Genomic DNA, 20498 nt, shown 5'->3' with positions numbered 1-20498 from the left:
CCCCAAACGCTTCCTTCCAGGCAGAGGTGACTCCATTGACAAACGCTCCTTTGTTAACCATCTTGCCTTGGCCTGTGTTGCATCCGGGGGACATGGAGCCTGAAGGTGTCTGCTATGGTCCTCGCTGCCCGGTTGGCACAGAGCAGCCACAATGCCTGTGAGCACACGACTTGGGGTCCTTCGATGGTGGGGGTTCGAGGTAACGACCCAGTACCTGGGCACTGATGGCCCGAGAGCCCACGCTTTCCTCTCCAACCTGCGCTTTTGTGGAACAAAGGCCATGTGTCCTAAGAACTTCCCTCTGTTAATACTGAAAATGATGCCAGGGAAGGAGGGGAGTGTGGGCGCCCACGGATGCCTTTCCCTTGGGTCTGTCCTCACTCACCAGTGCTCCCGGGAGGGGCTGGGAGCTGTGCACACAGCAGGGTGAACTGCAAAGTATAGATTGCGTAACTGCAGTAAGGGCCCGCACAGTTAGTATTCTTGTGTTTACCTTAGAAACCGGTTGTACAATATAAACACGAGCGGCCACATTCATGCTAGTAAGATTAATTTTTCCGTACATGGAATGACGGTAAATGGCAAATAAACATCCTTACAAGTTGGAGGGGCCCGTGGAATTGAACAGGGCTCCGAAGTTTTATTTTGCATGAGGCCTGGCTGTCACCTTCCCCGGCCCCTGGGAAGCCATCTGTCCTAGGGAATGTGGGCCCCTCACCTTCCAAAGACATGTGATCAGCTAAGTGGTTAGGCCCTAATCCCAGGGAAGGGCCAGCGGTCTGATAACCAGGGGACACATCTGCTGATTGGGGGTTCGTTATTGGGAAGCCCACTTGTCTGTAGATGCTATATATTCTCTAATAGCTTTTTCTCAAGTAGAGCTGATGCTACTACTTCTGGCTGCTTGGATTTTGACTTATTGTTTAGCCGCTTCAGAACCTGGGTAGGAAAGCAGAGTGTTATTTATTGGGCCCAAACAAACACGGCTGGTTTTGTCTGTATATAATCCAGGGCAAATCCCAGAGAAGCCACAGGAAAACTCTTAAAACTAATCAGAGAGTTCAAGAAGATTGCTGAATAAAAGACAGATATACGTACACACACACACACACAAGCACACATAGCATTCAATAATTATAAAACATAAATTAAAATTCCAATTTCATTTATAATATTAAAAAAGGTATGTAGTGATAAATGTAACAAAAATGGGCAAAACCTTAAGGAGGAAATTTTAAAATTTACTGAGATACATAAAATAGACAAAAACGGTAAGTGACAGTAAGACTCTGTCATAAAGATGGCAGTACCCCCCAATTAATCTACACACTTAAATGCAATTCCATGGAAATTCCAAAGAGGATTCTCACAGAACTTGACAAGGTAACCCTGTGATTCACATGCAAGGATGAAGAGCCCAAATGACCAAGACAACTTTGAAGAAGAAAAGTTGGGATATTGGCCAAATAGTAGAAATCAGCACTTATTAACAGCTGTAGAATTTATCTGTGGTCCTGGGAGGTTGGAAGGATGAACAGGGAACAGAACAGATACCCCTCCAGAAAGATACTCCCATGTGTGCTGCAAGGGTACTCAGGGAGCAGAGCTGAGGACGGGGGGGAGAAGACTGGGTTTGTCCATGATGGGGTGAAGTCGTCATGGAAGATGGACACGCAAAACTAGGAGAACTTTACACACACACACACACACACACACACACACACACACACCAGTGGACTAGAGACCTATGTGGTAAGGCAAAAATGTTAAACTTTTAATAAATATAAAAAGATCTTTGCAATATCATACAAAAGAAGAATTCTATGAATAAGATTTTTAAAAATCCACAAACCATAAGTGAAAAGATTCACACATTTGTCTACACTGATGTAAAACCTTGTGTTCTGCAAAAAAATATCTACGAGCAAAGTTAAAGACCATCCTCAGCCGGGAAGTGATATTTGCAACACCTATGTCTTATCGGTGACCAAGAATTAGTCTCTAAATTATAAAGACTCCTACATATCAGTGAAAAAAAATTAGGAAAACGGGACAAAAGGATATGTACAGGTAATTCACAAAAGGAAGGTGAAAGGCCAATAAAAATACAAAAAGATGTTCAAGCTCACTTGTAAACAGAGAAACAAGAATTAAAACCATAACCAAGCACCATTTCATAGCCAGCAGATGGGGAATATCACAGAGTCCAGTGACACAAAATCTTGGCAAGGAGTGAGAAAATAGGGAGTCACACGCTCTGCTGGGGGAGTGAAATCTAACCCCTGCTGTCGGCACAATAACGGCCCCAAAGACGTCCACGTCCTCGTGCCCGGAGCCTGCAAATACATCACCTCTCAGGGCAAAGGGGGAATGAAGGGCGCTGGTCTGCAGACCTGAGATGGGAGATGATTCTGGATCCTCGAGATGGGCCCTATGTAGTCACAGGTGTCCTTACAAGTGGACAAGGGGGCAGAGAGAGAGGAAACCAGGGACGGTGGTGTGAGAGGACTCAGCCTGAAGGTGTTGGCTTTGTGGATGCTGGAGCGGCCTTGAGCTGGGGAACGCGGGCCCCTCTGGAAGCTGGAAAGGGACTGACTCTGCCCTGGACTCTCTGGAAGGAGCCAGCTCTGCTGACCCCTGGGTTGAGCCCCGTGAGATCTATTCAGGACCCAAACCTCCAGGACCTTAAGACAGTCAATCTGCTGTTTGAAGCCACCGAATTTGAGGGAAAAGGTTACAGAAGCCACAGAGACTCCTGCAACCACTTGCAGAAGCTCCTGCAAAAGCTGTGGCCCTGTCTGCGGGGAGCCCTTCTGCTCCCGTGGACAGAACACAGAAAGGTACTCCCCGGGGCACCGCTGTGGTCCAACCTAACGCCCGCCGTCAGAGGAGTGGGCAGGTCAGTTCGGGCCTGGCCAGCGTGGGGAGCCCCCGAGCAGCACGTGAAGGCCTGGGCCCTGTGCCTCAGCCGCCGGATATGACCCGAGAACCTTCCATTCTCTCCGAGTCCAGTGTGGTGCCCGGTGGAGGCTACCGGTGAGCCTGATGGGCCTGGCAGGTGTCTAGCGGGCAGCCACGGGCCTGACCTCGGACAAGACGGCCGGGGGTGACCTGGCTCTCCACTCACCCGTTTGCTTTAGATCCTTCAGCTTTCAAAGATGGTGTCGGTGTAAGAGCCCACCTTGTCGACCTCACAGAGTTGTCCTGACAGTCAGAGGGAAACCCCGGGGAAGCAATGTGTGGACATTAACCGTTAAATCGTAGACACTTGTTAACAATAAATAGCAGGTACCACACCTCAGCCACGGCCAACTACGCCATAAATCTGAGAACAGCCGACACCCTCTCAGCCAATGGCTCCTACGAATTCTATGGTAAACTCTTTCTCCTTAATTATATGTAAAAGGACAATCTTCATATTAAACGGGCTTCTAATATCGTCCTAGTTTCCCCAGCCAATCAAGTGGTCGGTTTGGATTTCTACAGCCTCCTGAAGATGTGTGACGGAGGTGTACACACAAGGAAGTTTCTTTAATGTGTTTTTGTTGCCTTTCCTAGCTGTGCATGGTCTTTTCCGGGGGAAGATACAAGAGCCCCTAACAGGCTTAAATACAAGCGAACTCTGTGGATCCGCTCAACTCCAGATCCTAACAATTCCAATGTTTCCAACAGTTGGAACTGTGGCAAAATAAAACGATACTTGACAGCAAATAAATAAATAGAAATGAAATTTAAATGAAATGCGACTCCAGGGACTATTATTATCATCACCTGAATTTTGCAACTTGGAGTGAGGTGAAATCCCTCCGCCAGTCTCAGGATCCCTGCCGGGGTCGGACAAAACAAGTGTTGGTTTACAGCGTCGAGCAAATCATGAAGGCTGATCACCCCAAACACAGATGCGTTTGCTTTGCATCCTTAGTGAACTGAGTCCAGGATTTGTCAGCACACGGACGGACGTGGTCGCCACGGGGAGGCATTCCGCTGTCTGCGTGCTCTGATGCCATCCTTGTAGATGTCCCAGAGGAAGACTCTGTGTTTTGACGGTTTTTCAGTGACTCATTTGTGCATCAGACACAAACCTTCCCTGAAGGAAGTTCCTGTAGTGCTGAGCTACTTCAAGACTTGATCTTGGAGACCCAGGAAAGCAGTGTAAAAGCAACAGGAACGTCGGGTGTTGTGAAGGATGGGGGAGGCTGTGGTCTCTTCCAGGACCATCTGGATCATACAGATGCTGACTAGATGACGGGGTGAGGACCGGCTGTCCTCCAGACGTGGCTCAGAGAGCTGCTACCAGAAGTGTTTTGCAAAGTTACACTGCAGGAGTGCCCGGGCCTTGGTGGGCACCAGACCTATTCAGGCCAGGGTGGAAATCCTCGCTTAGCCTCTGGGGATCGGCCTGAGTACTTAGTACTTTAATAAGCCCCTTCGCTGTGCACTGCTTTGCCTCACTAGGGATTAGAAGTGACTTTATTCATCACAGACAGCCTAGGGGCTCCCTTGGTTGGGGGGACCGGAGCGGAAGGGGCTTCCGCTGTGCACGCGTGTGGACGCGCTGTGGCCCACGTGAGCCCCCTGCACTGGTCTCTGGTCCTCCAGGCTCCAGGTGTGCTTTCTCCTCCTCCTTCTCGTCAGCAAGGATGCCAACCCGGGATGTGCAGCCGCGACAAGACTGGCGATGGGGATGCTGCCATGTTAGCAGGGACTGACACCACTGCCGTCACCAACCGGAGATGCTGCCGCCGTCGCCTGTCACCCAGGAGGTGAAGTGTGTCATAGAGACCGAATTTGAAAATCCAGCATGTGTCCCCAGATGGGACGAGGGCACGGAGATGGAGGAAAATTATTAAGGAAAATGAAGTGAAAGTACAATAGGGTTAATGATTTGTTAAGTGTGGATTTGCTGTGGATTTTATCCTTGGTTAGGAGACCATGGCTGAAGGAAACATAAAAAGGGAAATAAAACGGAATAAAAAATAAAAGGGAATAACAAACTAAAAAGAGAGTCAAATTTTAAAGATGGAAAAAGATTCTGATTAGAAATTCTTGTTTCTACAGGGATGTTCCTCTCAGAGATGCGAATATGTTCTTGTTTCAGTGAGAATTCTCATCCCTTACTGGGGCAAGTGAACGACACTGGGAGAACTCCTGAGCTGTCCTTGGATTCTATGCCACCGTTGCCTCGGTGGCTTCTGCAAGAGACCATGGGCTCCCTGACCACAGAATGGCCATGAGCTGCGTGGCTTGCCACGTGTGCATCCCTCCGCAGCACCTCTCACCGTGGCGCCGGTCCCCGCCACGCCCCTGCCCGGGTCCCTGGCCGGTGCCGGACCTCCTGTCTCTCCTCAGACCCATCTCAGCACAGCTGGGTCACAGGCCTCTCCAAACACAAGTCTAGCAGGTTCTCCCGGCTTCCGAGAGACCAAGCACACACCGATCAACGGCCAGACCTCCTGTGAACACGGGGCTGGAGCCTCAGCCTCGGCCACCTGCCCAGGAAGCCAGCCCTCCCCTCGTCTGCAATAGACATCCCGTGAGTCAGACCCACAGGAAGCCGGCTTGCAGTCTGCATAGGCCGTCTACGAGGAAGCTGCACAGGGACAGCTGTGACGATCGGCACTCCTGCCCTACGACCGACAGCTGCCCCACTTTCTGTCCCTGCTTCCAGCTCAGGACCAGCCGAGGACCCCCAAGTGCGCCCTCACCCATCTCATCAGGTTACTTGCGGTAACCCTGCCAGCTTCCCCTGCCCCCTGGCCTCCATCACACCTGCGCCCCCTTTCCCCCGGAAGCTCTCCCATCCCCCACCTGCCCCAACTCTGCAGGCGCTAGTGACACTGCTTACTGATGGTGGCCCACCCCCCCTCGCATATGGGCTGGGATCTGGACCCCCCGGGTCCACCCCACCGGGACCACTCAGCGTCCCTCCCACCCCAGCTCCAGGCACCTGCTCAGCCCTGCGTTCCCCTCCCCTCCGCTCCCCCGTCCCCCTCCTCTTCCCTGCTCAGCCCCCCAGCCCAGCCCAGCCCAGCCTTCTCTCAGGTAAACCTCTAAGTGCGCTGTCCACACGGAGTCCAAACTCTGCTTCTTCGGGCCCCACTGCATGGGCACTGGCCTCTTCAGGGGCTGCTTGGTCGCCCTTACTGTTTGCTTATTTTCTCCAGCGAGACACAAAGCTTCCCCAGCGCGGGCGCCCCGTGTTTTCCTGTCACCCCACAGCAGGCGGCACGGCTCCTGAGACAGTGGGTGCTCAGTGAATGTGTCTGACCAGATGGATGAAGACAGCCTCGGGTTAGTCGCCCAGCTACCCTCCTGGTCATAAGAAGAAGATGCAGGAAGTAAGTTTCTCTTTCCCCCGGTCCTAAGTGCTCTCTCAGCTTTTCCCACTTTCTCTTCTGTGCGTACAAAGGGGGCAGCTGTAACAGAACACCATGGACTGGGTGGTTTAATTCACAGGAATTTAGAGATGGCGGTGCCAGTGGGGTTGGTGTTATTTTTGGCCTGTAAGTACAGCCACGTGTGCCCACATGACCTCTTCCCAATCCCGCTGGGGGCCCTGCCCTCAGGACCTCATCTTGCCCTAACTGTCCCCCAAGGCCCCGCCTCTAAATGCCATCCCACTGGGGGCTAGGGCTTCAACATACGAATTTGGGGGACAAGTACATTCAGTGGGTCATAAAAGATAAAGATTCTGTTTCCTCAAATTTTACAGTATGATTTGATACAATAATTGGGGTATCTTCTCTGACATCCTTTTTTTCTCATTCTTATGAATTAGCAATTCTTATATATATAATTTCTACCTTAGCTTGACGTTGATACTTAGAAAGAACTAGCTTCTCCTTTTATATATTTACTTTTTTGCTAAAATATTTGTATTTCAATCATGCTGGAAGTTACAAATGCTTTCTAATGATCCCCAAAGTCAAACAGTCAATTGTCTCTTTTTTTTAAAGGCTTTAGGGATGAGGAAATAGCTCATCTGTCTTCAAACGCACATGAAGGGTCACCCATCACCTAATAATCGCCCCTCCCCCATGTCACCGCTGTCTTCTGCGCAGGGGAGCTTCCTGCTTTATTCTCCCTTCACTCTGGGCAGTCGCGACCATATCTGTTCAGAAGAAACATGTGAAAAATATAAAATACTCAGGCAGATGAATGGAGTGTCTCAGTTAAGCTTTTCTTCTGCACATTCTGCCCTGGACCTTCTGCCTCCCTTAAATATTTTTCTTCCCTGAATTTATAGCCCCTCAGACTCTGTTTTGTAATTTCAGGACTGGGCTGGGGACTGACTCTGCCTCCTTATCACCGATGATCTCGACTTTAACTCTGTGCTTTAAAGTATTTCCCCAAAGAGCCCTCCCCCGTGGTTCTTGCCACGGAAGATGCCGCCTGCCTGGCGGAGCCGGGGTGATGCTCGGGGTGGGTCAGAGCCCCACGCTGACTGACCCTCTGTGTGCTCTTTCCCTGCCCACAGCCTCCTCTGCGCCCGTGACCTCCTGGCCTGTCCAGTCCCTCGGCTCTGCGGCCTGCGGGGTTGCCTCCCTGGGCTCCTGTCAGGAACCCGATGTGGTGGTCAGCGGGCAGAACCGGGGCCCGTTTTCAACACCTTTCGTGTACTCCTCCCGGCAAACCCTGAGGCATAAACAACCTCACTCTATAAGAGGAAGCAAACCCAGGGAGGTTACGGAGACGCCTGGGGCCTCATAATAGCTAACTGTGGCCCAGCGGGGCCTGAACCCTGGGCTGTGTCCTTCTGCTGAATTTGTGGGGAAGCAAAGGCACCTGGGCCCCAGGCAGGTGGGAAGACATGGCACCTACAGTCATATTTATTTACTGTAAACCTGCCCGAGAGTAAATGCAAGAGCACCGGAGAGGAAGTAGCTTCGGGCCTTGGGCAGACAGGTGTGTGTGTGTGTGCATGTTGTGTGTGTGTGTGTGCGTGTGCGTGTGTGTTGTGTGTGTGTGCGTGTGTGTGCGTGTGTGTGTGTGGGTCTGCAAGGCTGGGGAGAGACAAAGACAGATGGAGAGAGACAGACAGACAGAGAGAGGATCAAAGAGAAGGAGGCAGAGAGAAAGAGAGAGAGGGAGGGAGGGCGGGACACTGACTGATGACTGACTTGACATCTTATCACTGAGGGCTCTCTGTCCGCAGATGCCACGGTTGCATTTTGCATGGAGTCTGCATGGGTTTTATGGTTAGTTTGCTCCGTTAGTCTGCTGGTTGCACAGACAGGCCCGGCATCTTCTGGGCGGGGACGCATTCCTGTCTGGTTGTGCTTTGGAACCCGAATCATGAGGAAATGGAGCCTGGCTTCTGAGAAAGATAAACACTGTCAGAAATCCCCAGGGGCCCGAACCCACTGCATCCCCTTCAGCACTGATCTCACATGATCTTGGCCAGAGACACAGCCTGAGGGTCCTCTCCTGTGACACAAGGACGGGGGCCCTGCTGAGGACGAAGGAAGTCTGCAGTTTCCAAATACGGCATTCAAAGCCCCCGAATTGAGAAAAACTCCAACAGACGCAAGAGATAATGTCAAACAGAGCAGGACACACTCTGTAAAGGGAGCTTCACGGCCATTTCTCCGGCGTGGCCGGCAAGGGACACAGACTGTGGACACTGCTGGGACCGAGGCGGGGCCAGAACCCTGGCTCTGGATCCTCTCCCAGGACCCTCACCTGCTCAGCGGCCCTGGCAAATACTGGGTTCCCATCGCCTCTTGTGCCACACGGTTGAGATTTAGACCATTAAAGAAAATACCCTGTGTACTATCTTTTATCAAAAACCTCCACCATGGGTGGGTTTGACGTTTTCCTCCAAATATCAGAGCAGTTTTATAGAAAGCTCAGGAAGACCCTTTCACCTCTGTTAGTAAGCGGATTCTGTGAAGCCCACGTGGGAATTCTATCCAGATAGACTCAAAGTCTGCTCTGGGCCCTCTGAAATGGTTGCACTTTTGAGACAGAAAGAAAGAGAGTGACAGAAAGCAGCCACTCTCCTTCACTTTTGGAAACCTCTGCCCAGGTCAAACAGGTGGACTTCTTTGTTCTAAAATGTTAATCTTTTTAAAATGTGAGTCTCTGAAGTGCGTCCTGAAACTAGCTGTTCGTTACATGAATATCTAATGTCTACTACAAGATCTACTACCATTTTAGCTTGTTTTCTTTCCATTTTCCTTCAAAAGTTCCTACCAACCGTGCATTTAGCCCCAGGCCGGGGCTGTGGCGGTCACTGGGGAAGACGTTCCCCGCCTCCCCCGTGCCTTCTTTCTACCTCCAGGCCCTCAGAAGCAGCTTTGAATAATTCAGGATAAAACTTCATGAACTGTACATGCTGCTCTCCGCAGGCAGCTTCCCTGAAAATCCTACCTTCCTGAAAAGTTGAGGGAAATTCCCTTTGAAAAATAAACACCATAAAAGGGTTTCTTTTCCAAAGCATTTTTATGCTCAATTCAGGAGTGCTGGGAAGAGTGTGGAGTGTACCCATGTGAAATGCATTTTCCCACCTCGGGTGAAAGAGTGTCCACATGATGGGGAAGGATTAGGGTTTGCTGAGCACCTACTACATTCCTGAGGGCAGGGAGGCTAAAAGGGAAAGACTGACTTGCAAAGACAAAGGCATAATCGGCTGTTTATTCATGTTGAGGGTTTGACCTGGATTCATAGTCCAACCCAGTTTCCACAGCACAGTCCTGCAACCATTTCTTAAAGGGAACGCTTTTGGGGGGAAACTGTTCAACAGGCTGGGGTACACCGAGCGCCCAGCCCAAGTGGAACAGGATGGAGGGAAGCAAGCACGGGGCTCACGGCACAGGCAGCTGGGAGGCCAGCGCCCCGACGAATCTGCAGTCCCAGAGTTCTGGGTGAAGGTCTCCACTGGGGCCAAGGTGGGGTGACGTGCCCAGAGTCACCGCCTAACCTGTGGGGCGATGCACCAGGGACGGGCCCATCATCTCCTCTGAGGGGACTCCTTTTGAAGGGCAGCTTCGGGGAGAAAGCAAAGTGTCCAGATGACACAGACTTGCATGTCTAACACCGTGCGAGGCTGGACCCGTCCTCAGCCACGAAAGGTCCCTTTGTGTCTGTGGCTCCCGGGCCCGGACAGGCCCTGCTGTCACCCAGCGACCTCACACCATGGTCATGACCTTCAGAGCGGCCGGCTGGAACCTGCGGATCCTCTTCTTCAGGGCCTTGGAGGCCTTGACGCGGCACAGCCTGGGCACCGGCGGCAGAGGGGGCCTGGAGCTGGCCGGGGCCCGCTGGCTGGAGCTTCCCCCGCCCTGGCCGCTGCCCTCCGAGGTGCTGCCACTGGACTCCCCGTCCCCGAAGCGGTTGGCCGTGTGGTCGCTGGCCTCGTCCCCGCTGCTCTCCGCGACGGTGGAGCGGAAGAGGGACGCGCACTCGGCCGAGCGCTCCGAGCCGTCCGACCCGCTCCTGGCTCGGGCATCCTGGCGGGGCAGCCTGGGCCTGGGTCTGGCGCACACGGGCCGCGGGCCACCCCCTCTCCGGGCCGCCTGCCTATGGGGCCCCAGGCTGGGGTCCGGGCGGGCCCGGGCTGAGATCTCTACCGAGGACTGCCACCTGCGCTGCTTCCTCCGGGCCTCCCCCCCCGTTGCCACCAGCGGGGTTGCTTCCAAGGGGAACAAGGCCTGAGCTGACACCTGGTGACCCTCTGGTCGGGCCACCAGCAGGGGGACGAAGACAGACACGGGGTAGAGGCTGGACTCAGAGCAGGACCGGCCGGGCGCCGCCCTGGCCAGGGTGGGCCTCCTGAGACCACCTCCCGACTCAGGGGGCGGCCGGGGGCCCCCGAGGGCGCCCCACTGAAGCTGCGGCCCCCCGAGCCTCAGCGCCTTGTCGCTGGCCCCCCTCTTGATCTTCACAGGCTTGGCCCTGGGGGGCCGCACAGGGAGAGCTCCTATGGCAGCAAAGTGCGGGCGGACACAGTGTCCAGGGGCCCGAGGGGGGCCCTCCCCACCCGCCCCCCCGCCCGGCGACCTGCCTCTGCCCGTCCAGCCGTGGAGAGCTGGCTGCTGACCCCGCAAGCAGGGAGCAGGGGCCTGGCCACAGCCCAGCCATGGGGAGCCTGGACGGGGCTCCCGGTGCACGCAGCCGCACGAGGGTCTGGGGCCCTCCTCTGGACGGCTGCTGGGGTGCAGGCTGCGTACAAGGGGCACAGGCCCCGGCTGCTCGAGGCTGTCCCCGTCACGGGCGGCCCCGCTCTGGGCCTCCCCTCCCACCTCCGCTCTCCCCCGGGCGCACACCGGCTTCTCCAGGCCACCTTCACTGTCCGCCCCCCGGACCCCGAGCCCCTGCGGGGATAGGGACGCCTCCCGTCCTGGGGGTCCACGCTCAACCACACTGCCCCTCGCAGGGGGCCCTCGGCCCTGCAGTCGCAGCAGCCTCTCTATGTAGGCGCTGGCTGGGCCAGCCTCGAGGACCAGTCCAGTCCGAATGGAGCTCGGACCTGTGGCGCCAGGGAGGGGCTGACTGGGGGGCGAGTGGCCATCGCTCGGCGCTGTCTCCTTGGTCAGAGTAAAGAGGGGGCTCTGCAAAGCCACGGCGTGCAGGGGGCTGGGGTACGGGTACACCTCCCTGCCCCCCTTGGACACCAGGTCACACTGGTACTTGGGGTCCATGCCGCGGCAGAGGAAGGAAGTGGCCTTGGGGTGTGCCCTGGCTTTCTGGAGCCCCACTTCAGCCGGCAGGACTCTTTCAAGGTCACCTGGGAAGGAGAAAAAGAACAAAACATAAATAAGGGAAGAAGCAAGCACAACCCTGGGGCACGAGGCCCTCCCCCCGGGCAGGACGAGGCCCCGGCCTTGCACGTTCCACGCCTGGACACGCTGGTGTCTGCTGTACACATCCCATCACCCGGCTCCCATCACGTTCCTTCCAGCCACAGCCTAGAAGGCGAGTCCTAGACCCTAGCGTTCAGTTCCTGCCCTTGTTCACTGAAGGTGCGTAGGACGCCCAGGGAGATGGGGCACCGGTGACCACACGGCCATCGGGACAAGGTCTCGGAACAGACCTTCCCTGAGGCATTCACAGATGTGCAAGAAAGAAAACCCATGGATCCTAACGGCCCAGGTCTAGCATAAGGAATAAGATGCATCTTTTCCTTTTGGGACACTCTGAAGAAAAAGAAAGGCTCTTCCCTGGCCAGTGCGGGGAACCGCATGTGAAGTAACTCTCTCAACGCCCACTTGCAGCGCTGCTCCCACCCTAGTCCCCGGCAGTGGCCACGAGGGCCGTGGAAGGGTGTGAACGGATGTTCATTTTAAATAAGACGAGAAGCCTTTTATTGCAACAGCCCTTCTACAAGGAACACAGGTGGGCGTTTGATGCCTACCTCCATCCAAAACCCAAAAAAGCCCACAGAAAATATGGGACTCGGGAACCACCCCCTTCCTTGTATGGGGCTCGGGGACCGCCCCACTCCTTGTATGGGGCTCGGGGGCCGCCCCCTCCTTGTATGGGGCTCAGGGATCGCACCCCTCCGTGTATAGGGCTCGGGGACCGCCTCCCTCCTTGTATGGAGCCTTGTATGGGGCTCGGGGACCACCCCGCCCTCCTTGTATGGGGCTCGGGGACCGCCCCCCCTCCTTGTATGGGGCTCGGGGACCGCCCCTCCTTGTATGGGGTGTATGGGGCTCGGGGACCGCCCCTCCTTGTATGGGGTGTATGGGGCTCGGGGACCGCCCCCCTCCTTGTATGGGGCTCGGGGACCGCCCCCTCTTGTATGGGGCTTGGGAACCGCCCCCCTCCTTGTATGGGGCTTGGGGACCGCACCCCTCCGTGTATAGGGCTCGGGGACTATCCCCCTCCTTGTATGAGGCTCGGGGACCGCCCCCTCCTTGTATGGGGCTTGGCGCCGCCCCCGCTGCCGCCTCCCCTTACCTGTGGACACCGGGCGGGGCCGGGACTCGCCTTGCAGCAGCTGGCCGGCGCCCCCCTCACTGGCCTGGGGCTCCCACGCAGTCAGGGGGACCCCACACACCGTGGTCTCATCTGCTGAGCGGGGCCGGCAGTGCCCCGCGCTGGGCCTGGCCTTCGGGGTGGCAGGCAGCACGGCGCCCAGAGAGGAGGACACGCAGTCACTGCACACAGACGTGCAGGAGGTGGACAGGGAGCAGGACCCGCCGTCGCTCAGCTCGTAGAAGCCTGCACAGGGGCGCAGAGGCTGTCGGTGTGGTCTGGGGGGCCCGCGCTGAGGGGCTGGGGGTCTCAGGGAAGCGGGCCCGGGCCGGGGAGGGGCCCAGGGCCAGAACGCCGAGGACGCCTCCCCACCAGTGTCTCCTGTTGCCCACCACCTGCTCATCCCTCTCCTGGGCGAGTGGCTCACGTCCCCCCGTGTGACCTCCGGCTTCCAGCCCCGGAAGAGGGAGCCTGGCATCCTCCCCCGCCCCTCCTCGTGCCCGCCAAGCTCATCTGAGGCAGCCACCAGAGAAGGGGCAGCGTCTGGGGAGGTCCCCCGGCCCGGCCCTGCTACATGATTGACAACCCAGAATGTGACAGGATTTTGCAAACTGAAAAAAAGAGAAAGACACAGCAGAGAACACTGTACTTGGGAAGACGCTGGTCTCCTGGGTTTGCCGTCTGAGCTGCTGTCTGAGCCTGGAATCTGGAGAGAAAGCCCATGTGTCCAGGACCATGAAGGTCTGAACGACCCTAACCATCGCTACGTGACCTTGAAAGGAGGGTGGACAGGGCCGCAGGAGAGGAAACTGTACTGATTTTAGACTGTAGACTTCAAAAAATACTTTTGCTGTCACACAGAAGTTATTATTTACAATCTCCATGCTGGTTCAACATCAACAGAATCTGTCTCAGCCAGAGACAGGTGAGAAGCTCATGGGGTTTTTCCATCAAAAGCAGTATTTTTCCAATTAAACAACGAGTATGTACGCACCCACTCTCTCCCTCTCTCTCCCCGTTTTCCCAAGCGCATTTAACTAAAAGTATTAAAAGTATTTCATCTTCAGTATTCTCCAGTAACGTGCTCTTTCAGGCTCGCATACAGCTCCTGACCCTCCGGTGGCCTGAGCACAGAGGCGGGTTCACCATGTCAGCCCTGCCGGGCAGTGCCGCGCCCTGGGGTGGGGGACAGATGGTCCAGGGCCCGAGTGGGCGCCATACCCGAGCTGGGCCTGCTGTCGCTGTCCGGGGCCTCGCTGGAGGTTCTGCGCACGTCCAGCTGTAGCTCGCTGATCTGCTGGTCCAGCTGGTCCAAGTGGGTTTTCAGGCCGACGTCCTGAAGTCTTAAACGGTTCTCAGAAGGAAAACAGGGAGACATAAAACTGCTCTGGGTACAGAAATGGAAACTGGAGGCTCCACGTGAAGCTACATCACACATACAACTTAACTCTGCAAACCCACAGGCCAGCTCCCACCTGACAGCTCCCCCTTCCTCAGGCCGAACACCGTCTCTAGGACCCCTCCCGCCTCCAGCATGTCTTCCCAAGTGCAGACTTTTGTTTGCCAGCAATTTTCAATTAGACATTTCTTTATAAGAATACGGAGTAATACAGCTTATGAGAGTGGAATGAGGACCAAAAACAGCCAAGGACACCCCCTCTGGCAGGAGCCACCGATAATATTTTCAATGTCCTTTTCCACGTAAGAATCTACTTTCCCAGGCTCGCGCCTCGTGGACCTTGCGTTTGGTGCCTGTATCACCACGTTCCTTCACCGCAGCCCGTCCACGGCACCTGGGGAGGGCTGAACTTCGGCTCTTCAGGGGGACAGGAAAGTCCCCAGGACAGAAAAAGGCCCTGCCTCTGCAGCGCCTTAGCTCCCATATCACAGGTGGCATTTTGACCGGTTACGGTTCTGTAGGGCTTTCAGGGAAGAGGGAGGGACGCGGCAGGAGGAGAGAGCCCAGCGCCTGGGATCAGCGCAGCCTGAGCACCTGCCCCAGGAGGCAGGGTCTTTCTGGTCTTAGGGTCCACATCTCAACTCTGTCCTCCGAGGCTCTAGCTTCTCCAGGCCTCAGCTTCCCTGGCTGTAAAACGGGTTACTGTGAGTGTCAACCACACATATCCGTGTGTGTATATCATGTAATATACACATAGCACATGCATGTGGTCAACGCTCACAGTATACAGTCACACACACACACACACACACACACGCACGTGAATCATATGTCTGCAAAACAACGCTGTTTCATAAATGCTGACTTCCCGCCTTCAGTGATAAAACTTCACCTTGTTTTCAAGGTCCACTACCTAAATTTCTTGTTTTGATTAGCAATTAAGTTTAAGGCAAATAATTAATGAAGGCGATTATGCCGGTCACCCTGTTTGAGAAAATGATCAATTGTGTTTCAAATTCTTATATGGCAAATGAGGAATTACTTCAGTAGCTTCAATAATCTGAGAAGTCAGTCCAAGGGGGAAGCAGGTAGCGGTAATTTGATTCTTATGGGAGAACTACGCTGGCGCAGACTGTTCCCATACCACCAGGGGTAGGGGCCGAGGGCCCAGCACCTGGTGAGTGGCAGACCGCCGCACCCAAATCCACTTTCCTCTGGACCCAGTGCAAGGGTCTCAGAACAACCTCCAAGTCTTGTAGCAAGAGAGTCTCCCAGCCTCAGGTAATAGTATCTATAAACATAACACTGCAAAAACCCAGAATTTAATCAAAACGGACACACCCAGGACCACCCAGAGTAGCCTCAACGTCCTGGCACGTTTTCACAAAGGGAAACGCTCCCCAGGTGGACGGCACTACCTGACAGCCGGAGCGGCGGGGGCAGCAAAGGTGGGCTCCCGGCCCATCACTACCCAAGTGAAAAACACTTAGACAAACGAAGGGAATTTTTACTGCAAATGACTTTTCTTCTAATGTCGTAAAATGAGACCACGGTACTGGCCGAGTTCAGTTCCTCTGTTTGACCACACTTCGACGTTTAAAAACATGGATTTTGACCCCTTCTCTTCCAAATCACGATGTCCTCTTTCTTCTGAAGGGGGACCTCTCTGGATTTCATAGTTGGCTTCTCTCCTCCCTCTCCAATCCCCCTCCCCCCGAAAAACTGACCCTGGCGTGTTTGTGCTGGAATAATTGCTCTGTGATTAATGTTTGCCCAGCCCCGCCTGCAGCTGGCGGCTCCTGATTAGGGTTGAGGGGCACAGCCACGCAGGCCCCCGGGTGCCCTCCGACGATTGCTGCGTCCCCAGGACCCCGCTGCATGGCGACAGGGCTTTGTCACCCAGGATTGGCACTGTCCTCCGTAACCCTTCCCCCGCCACTCGCTGGGGGTTTTTATGTCTCTGCTTTTCATTAACTCCTCGGTCTCTAACTCTGTGCTAAGTCAAAGCTTCCTTATGGCACCAGGACTGAGCATAACCCACTGCGGAGCCAGGCACACAGCATCGACTTCCATGTATTTCTGCAGGGAAAATGTGTTACAGAGACGTCACATGGGTTCCCTCCAGAGCAGCGAGCCAGTCTGTGTGGCCACCAGCCCTCCCTACTCACCGCAGGCCTCCAGGCTCAGGGGCAGGGCAGCACATCCCGTCTGAATCCCCTGAACCTGGGTGAGGGGCAGGGGGTCCGGTGTAAGGGAGAGCACAGCCCGGTTCCCAGGAGCTGGGAGCCCCGGGGCATCCGTGCACACCCCAGGGCTCCCTGCCACACCCGTTAACTCAGACTCCAGGGCACTCCTGGGAATCTGCATTTTGACAAGCTTCCCTGGGACCAATTTTTGATGACCACAAAAGTTTGAGAACTTCTACCCAGGGAATGCCATTCAAAACAAATATCTGGCTTAGCCCTTTCTTCGAGATGCGGACTTTACATGCCATAAAGGACTGATGCGATTTCCACCTGCTTTGCCCTTTTGCTCGCCATCTACAATTCGGCTTTCCAGCCTTCTCAACCTTTACGGCAGATTGAGAGGACAAAAATGAAAACCGTCCCAAAGTTCAGGATACAGAGATGGCATCTAAAACACCTCTGTTCTTTCCTTGAAAGCTGAGAACACGCACAGGAAACATTTTCCGCATGAGTTCCACGGCACTGCAAGTGCCCTGGGGGTGGGTAAATGTTACTCCCTAGCTTGAAAAGAGGTCCTTCAGAGGGCCAGGGTCACAGATTAGCCTGGGGCATAACGAGCACTAGTGCCGCAGAAGGAAGCCTTGCCCAGCCCCGTGGATGCCTCCCCCTCCTCTGTGACCCCGAGTGAGTTCGTTCCCCTGAGAGGTCACGGAGCAAGCATGGTCGGTCCAAGGAAAACACCAGGCGTCTTGATTACAGCTGCAGAGTCAGACCCTCATTTCCTGCAGTGCTTAATGCCGGCACCTGCCAGGGAGGAGGAGGTGCTGCCACTCAGGGTCAGGGCAAGTCGTGACCAGCAAAACAACCACCAGGAGATTCTCCAGCACCAGTTTCCCTGCAGGTCCCCAGAGCCTTTCCTCACATCCCACCTGGGGTGACCGCTGGCGCCTCCTGGTGGGAGATGGAGCTTCCAGGCTCCTCTGGGGTATCCAAATCTTTCCAAGTCAGTGTTGCTGGGAACGTAACGCTTATAAAAATGGGCATGGCAGCCTCTTCTCGGGGAATGACAATCTCCCTGGAAGGCACAGACAGGTGAGCACAGGACCGGCCAAACAGTAAGGGCTGCTTTGGTCAGAGGTCATGGGGGTTACATTAGCTTAGAAATATAGAACGTGGAGATAGTAAATACTGAAATCATCTTCCGCTTTGTTACAGCAGTAAAACTTGCTCATTTATTTATTCAACGAATACTAAGGACCTACTGCGCGCTTCCTGCTGTGACTATAGACGCAGCAATTAAAAAGGTGTAGCTCGTTCGTGATGACTTCTCCTAATTGCAGTTTAAATCCCCCCCAAAATGCTCAAGCTCATTCTCACTTGGGAATGTCTGTGGGACAAAACTTTTAACTGGGTCAGATAAAAGTTCTTCCTGTCTCCACACCTGAATGGTGACCCATGCCCCGGTTAACCCCAGGGTGTGGGTAGGAGGGGCCCCGATTAGCCGGGAGTTACTGAAGTGTGAACCTGGGGCTGGAAATGAAGGCCTTTTGATTGTACCCTGCATCACAGAACTAGAATCACTCCTAATTTTTTCTCTGTAAGAAAAATGTGAACATGTTAATCGCTGGGCTGGTGTCACACACATTCAATTATTCTTCTCTTTTGATCACATAATCTGTGCCAAGAACAAAGTTTCAAGACAAAGGGTGCATGTTCCTTCTGGTCCCCACATTAAAAAATAAATAAATAAAACAAAAAAAAACCTGTTTGATCGTCTCTCCCAAAAGGCTACCCGTAATTAGAGGCTGAGTACTCACGAGTCTGATTTGTATATTACTTAAGCCGAGTTAATCATCAACTGGGTTCTAGCTCCCCGGACAGAACAATTCACAGCGGCATCGCAAAGCTCCTTCCTGCCACACGCATGTCATGCATCTTTGCAGGCTCTGTGTGCCTCTCCGAGCTCCAGTTGAAGGTAGGATGTGTCTGGGGGCACGCACGCACGCACACACACACCCACACACACACAGGTAAGCTAAACCTGCAGCTGTGACTGGATAAGATGGGGGGTGAGAAGCCTATGAAAGTTCCACTCGGTAACTAGCTCCTTCCTTTGCATAGCAGCCGCGGAATCACAGGAGGAGAGGCTGCACAGTTAGGGCCCCCCCTTGCCATGTGGGAAGATCGCAGGAGTCCTGGGACACATCTTAAGACGCTGAGCTTCCTGATTCTCTAATCCAGAAGCAGCTAACAAATCATTGACACGACTGCGCTAAGCTGATAGCAAAGCAGCAGCTTCATCCAGGTTACTTTGTAAAGACAGCAACCTTTAAACGGGGCAGATTTAATTTCTCATTTAAAAGACATTCCCCTTAGAGTACTACAGTCAACTCTACCAAATAGACATCTTTCTATACAGCCTTCTAATTTTTCCTTTAAAAAACACTGCAACCCTGCAAAAACTCTTGTTTTTTCCAATACATGAGATGAAACCATACATTGGATAAATAACCGAGGCAATCACCTGAGGAGTGTCTTCAGTGGTACAAAAGGGACCCGCGTTTGGAGGAGCCCAGGGGGGAGAAGGCCGGTGGGAAAGCAGGCCCAGAAGGCCCAGTGGGGTTCCACCGCCTCTGCGTTCAGAGCACACACCTCTTTTCATAGGTCAGGTTACATTTTAAAGTCGGAGAGGCCCTCATCGGATACATGCTCTCCCCAACATCTCTTTACAGTGACACGACCCCAGGGCTCAACCTGAGCACATCACTGGGGACAATTCGGGGGACACTTGGCACGCTGGCACTGCTGTCCCCAGACCCACGCAGCAGGCAGAGGCTGGCACCGGGCGCAGGACACCAGGATCCCAAGTAGCCCCCAGCAGGGGAAACCGATTCAATGCGTTCTTATCAGCAAAACTCCAACCAACAGGAATACATCCTAAAGTCGGTCTGCGCCGGGAAGTAGGCAGAGCCGGGCGCAGCCCCGATGCGCGGCTCGGCGCGGGCGGCCCGGCCGGGCTGCTTTCAGGGCCCGGATGCCTAGCCTCGCGCCTCGGGCCTCCGCGTCCCTCTCATTCGGGACCGAGCTGCGTCCTTCGAAATCGCCGAGGGTGCCCCCCGATCGGTCGGGCGGCCCGTCCGCCTGTTGCCTGCCGGGTGGACCGGGTCCCCGCGGCCCCGCGCGCCCGGAGCGGCCCCGCGACCCCCGCACGCGCTCCTTACCAGCTGCTCCTGCAGCGCCGCCAGCGCAGCCTCCAGCCGCAGCTCGTGTGCGCGGGGGCCGCGGGAGGCGGCGGGCCCGGGCGGGGGCTGCACGGCCAGGGCGCCCCACACGCGCGCCTGTTGCCTGGCGCGGAGCCCCTGCAGCTCGTGCAGCCCCGCGAGGGCCGCGCGCAGCCTGGCGCCCACCCTGCGGCGGTCCCAGCCCGCGGGCCCCGGCGGGCAGCCCGGCGCCCACATCCCGCGTTCGACCTGCGCGGCTGCCCGGAGCCTCCCCGGCCTCCGAGCGGCGCCGGGCGGTGCGCGCGGCCTCCGCGCCGCCTCTCCCCGCCCCCGGCCCGCGGGTCGCCGAGGCGGGGTGGGACCTATCGGTGGCAGAGGAGGCGGTGTCTGCACACGCCCCGGGGTCACAGCGGCCGCCCCCGGGCCCGCCCCGTCGGCGGAGCCCCACGCCCTTGGGGACCCGGGCCGCTCGCTCCGGGGCGCCCGGAAGGCGCGCGGTGACCCTTGGAGGGGACCCGAGGGAAGGAGGAGCCGGGTGGGCGCGGGTGAAGGGGCGAAAGTGGACCAAACACGGAGAAAGGTCTTGTTCAGGTTAGAAGCAATGTTTTTAAGGTAAATTATTGGATAGCTCCCCATTGTAAGGACTGTGTTACCATTACGAACTCACTAGCACTTTGAAAAGACTCCACTTTTCCTGGAAACCTCAGCTTGTCTTTTTTTTTTTTTAATAATAGTAGCTTTACTGAGATATAATTCACATACCATTTGATT

At 55.1% G+C, this 20498-nt stretch overlaps 1 protein-coding gene and 1 long non-coding RNA gene across 5 annotated transcripts; one reads left to right on the top strand and one right to left on the bottom strand.

Annotated features, from left to right (window-relative positions):
• The first annotated feature begins 1865 nt into the window (after positions 1 to 1865).
• LOC116763682 lies at positions 1866 to 8795 on the top strand. Of its 2 annotated transcripts, XR_004352600.1 has the most exons (4): positions 1867 to 5717; positions 6165 to 6338; positions 7478 to 7905; positions 8156 to 8795. It is a non-coding gene; the product is annotated as an uncharacterized LOC116763682 (long non-coding RNA). The 2 variants fall into 2 exon arrangements; XR_004352599.1 differs by lacking the exon at positions 8156 to 8795 and having other exon boundaries at positions 1866 to 5717; positions 7478 to 8004.
• An 821-nt stretch (positions 8796 to 9616) lies between these two features.
• DACT2 (dishevelled binding antagonist of beta catenin 2) lies at positions 9617 to 20046 on the bottom strand. 3 transcript variants are annotated; one of them, XM_032651906.1, is made up of 5 exons: positions 19728 to 20046; positions 14143 to 14275; positions 13571 to 13627; positions 12904 to 13167; positions 9617 to 11728 (listed from the first exon to the last, which is right to left on the bottom strand). In XM_032651906.1, exons 1-5 carry the CDS (start codon positions 19962 to 19964, stop codon positions 10131 to 10133), a joined length of 2289 nt encoding a protein of 762 aa, XP_032507797.1. In that variant the 5' UTR covers positions 19965 to 20046; the 3' UTR covers positions 9617 to 10130. The 3 variants fall into 3 exon arrangements, with proteins under 3 accessions (XP_032507797.1, XP_032507799.1, XP_032507798.1); XM_032651908.1 differs by having other exon boundaries at positions 14143 to 14303; positions 19728 to 19741; XM_032651907.1 differs by lacking the exon at positions 13571 to 13627.
• Positions 20047 to 20498: the final 452 nt, after the last annotated feature.

This window comes from Phocoena sinus, chromosome 12 (assembly GCF_008692025.1).
Source record: "Phocoena sinus isolate mPhoSin1 chromosome 12, mPhoSin1.pri, whole genome shotgun sequence".
NCBI classification, from domain to species: domain Eukaryota; kingdom Metazoa; phylum Chordata; class Mammalia; order Artiodactyla; family Phocoenidae; genus Phocoena; species Phocoena sinus.
The sequence above is the reverse complement of the archived record's forward strand: the minus strand, read 5'-3'. Positions and strand labels throughout refer to the sequence as shown.

What these genes read in the sequence shown, in the direction of transcription:
- DACT2 (XM_032651906.1), bottom strand. Translation starts at nt 19,964, where the DNA reads ATGTGGGCGCCGGGCTGCCCGCCGGGGCCCGCGGGCTGGGACCGCCGC. An exon ending in CGGCGCTGCAGGAGCAGCTG is followed by an intron (nt 14,276 to 19,727) that starts GTAAGGAGCGCG and finishes TTTCCTTCTGAG; the next exon opens with AACCGTTTAAGACTTCAGGA. An exon ending in GCCCCGCCCGGTGTCCACAG is followed by an intron (nt 11,729 to 12,903) that starts GTAAGGGGAGGC and finishes TCTCCTTCCCAG; the next exon opens with GTGACCTTGAAAGAGTCCTG.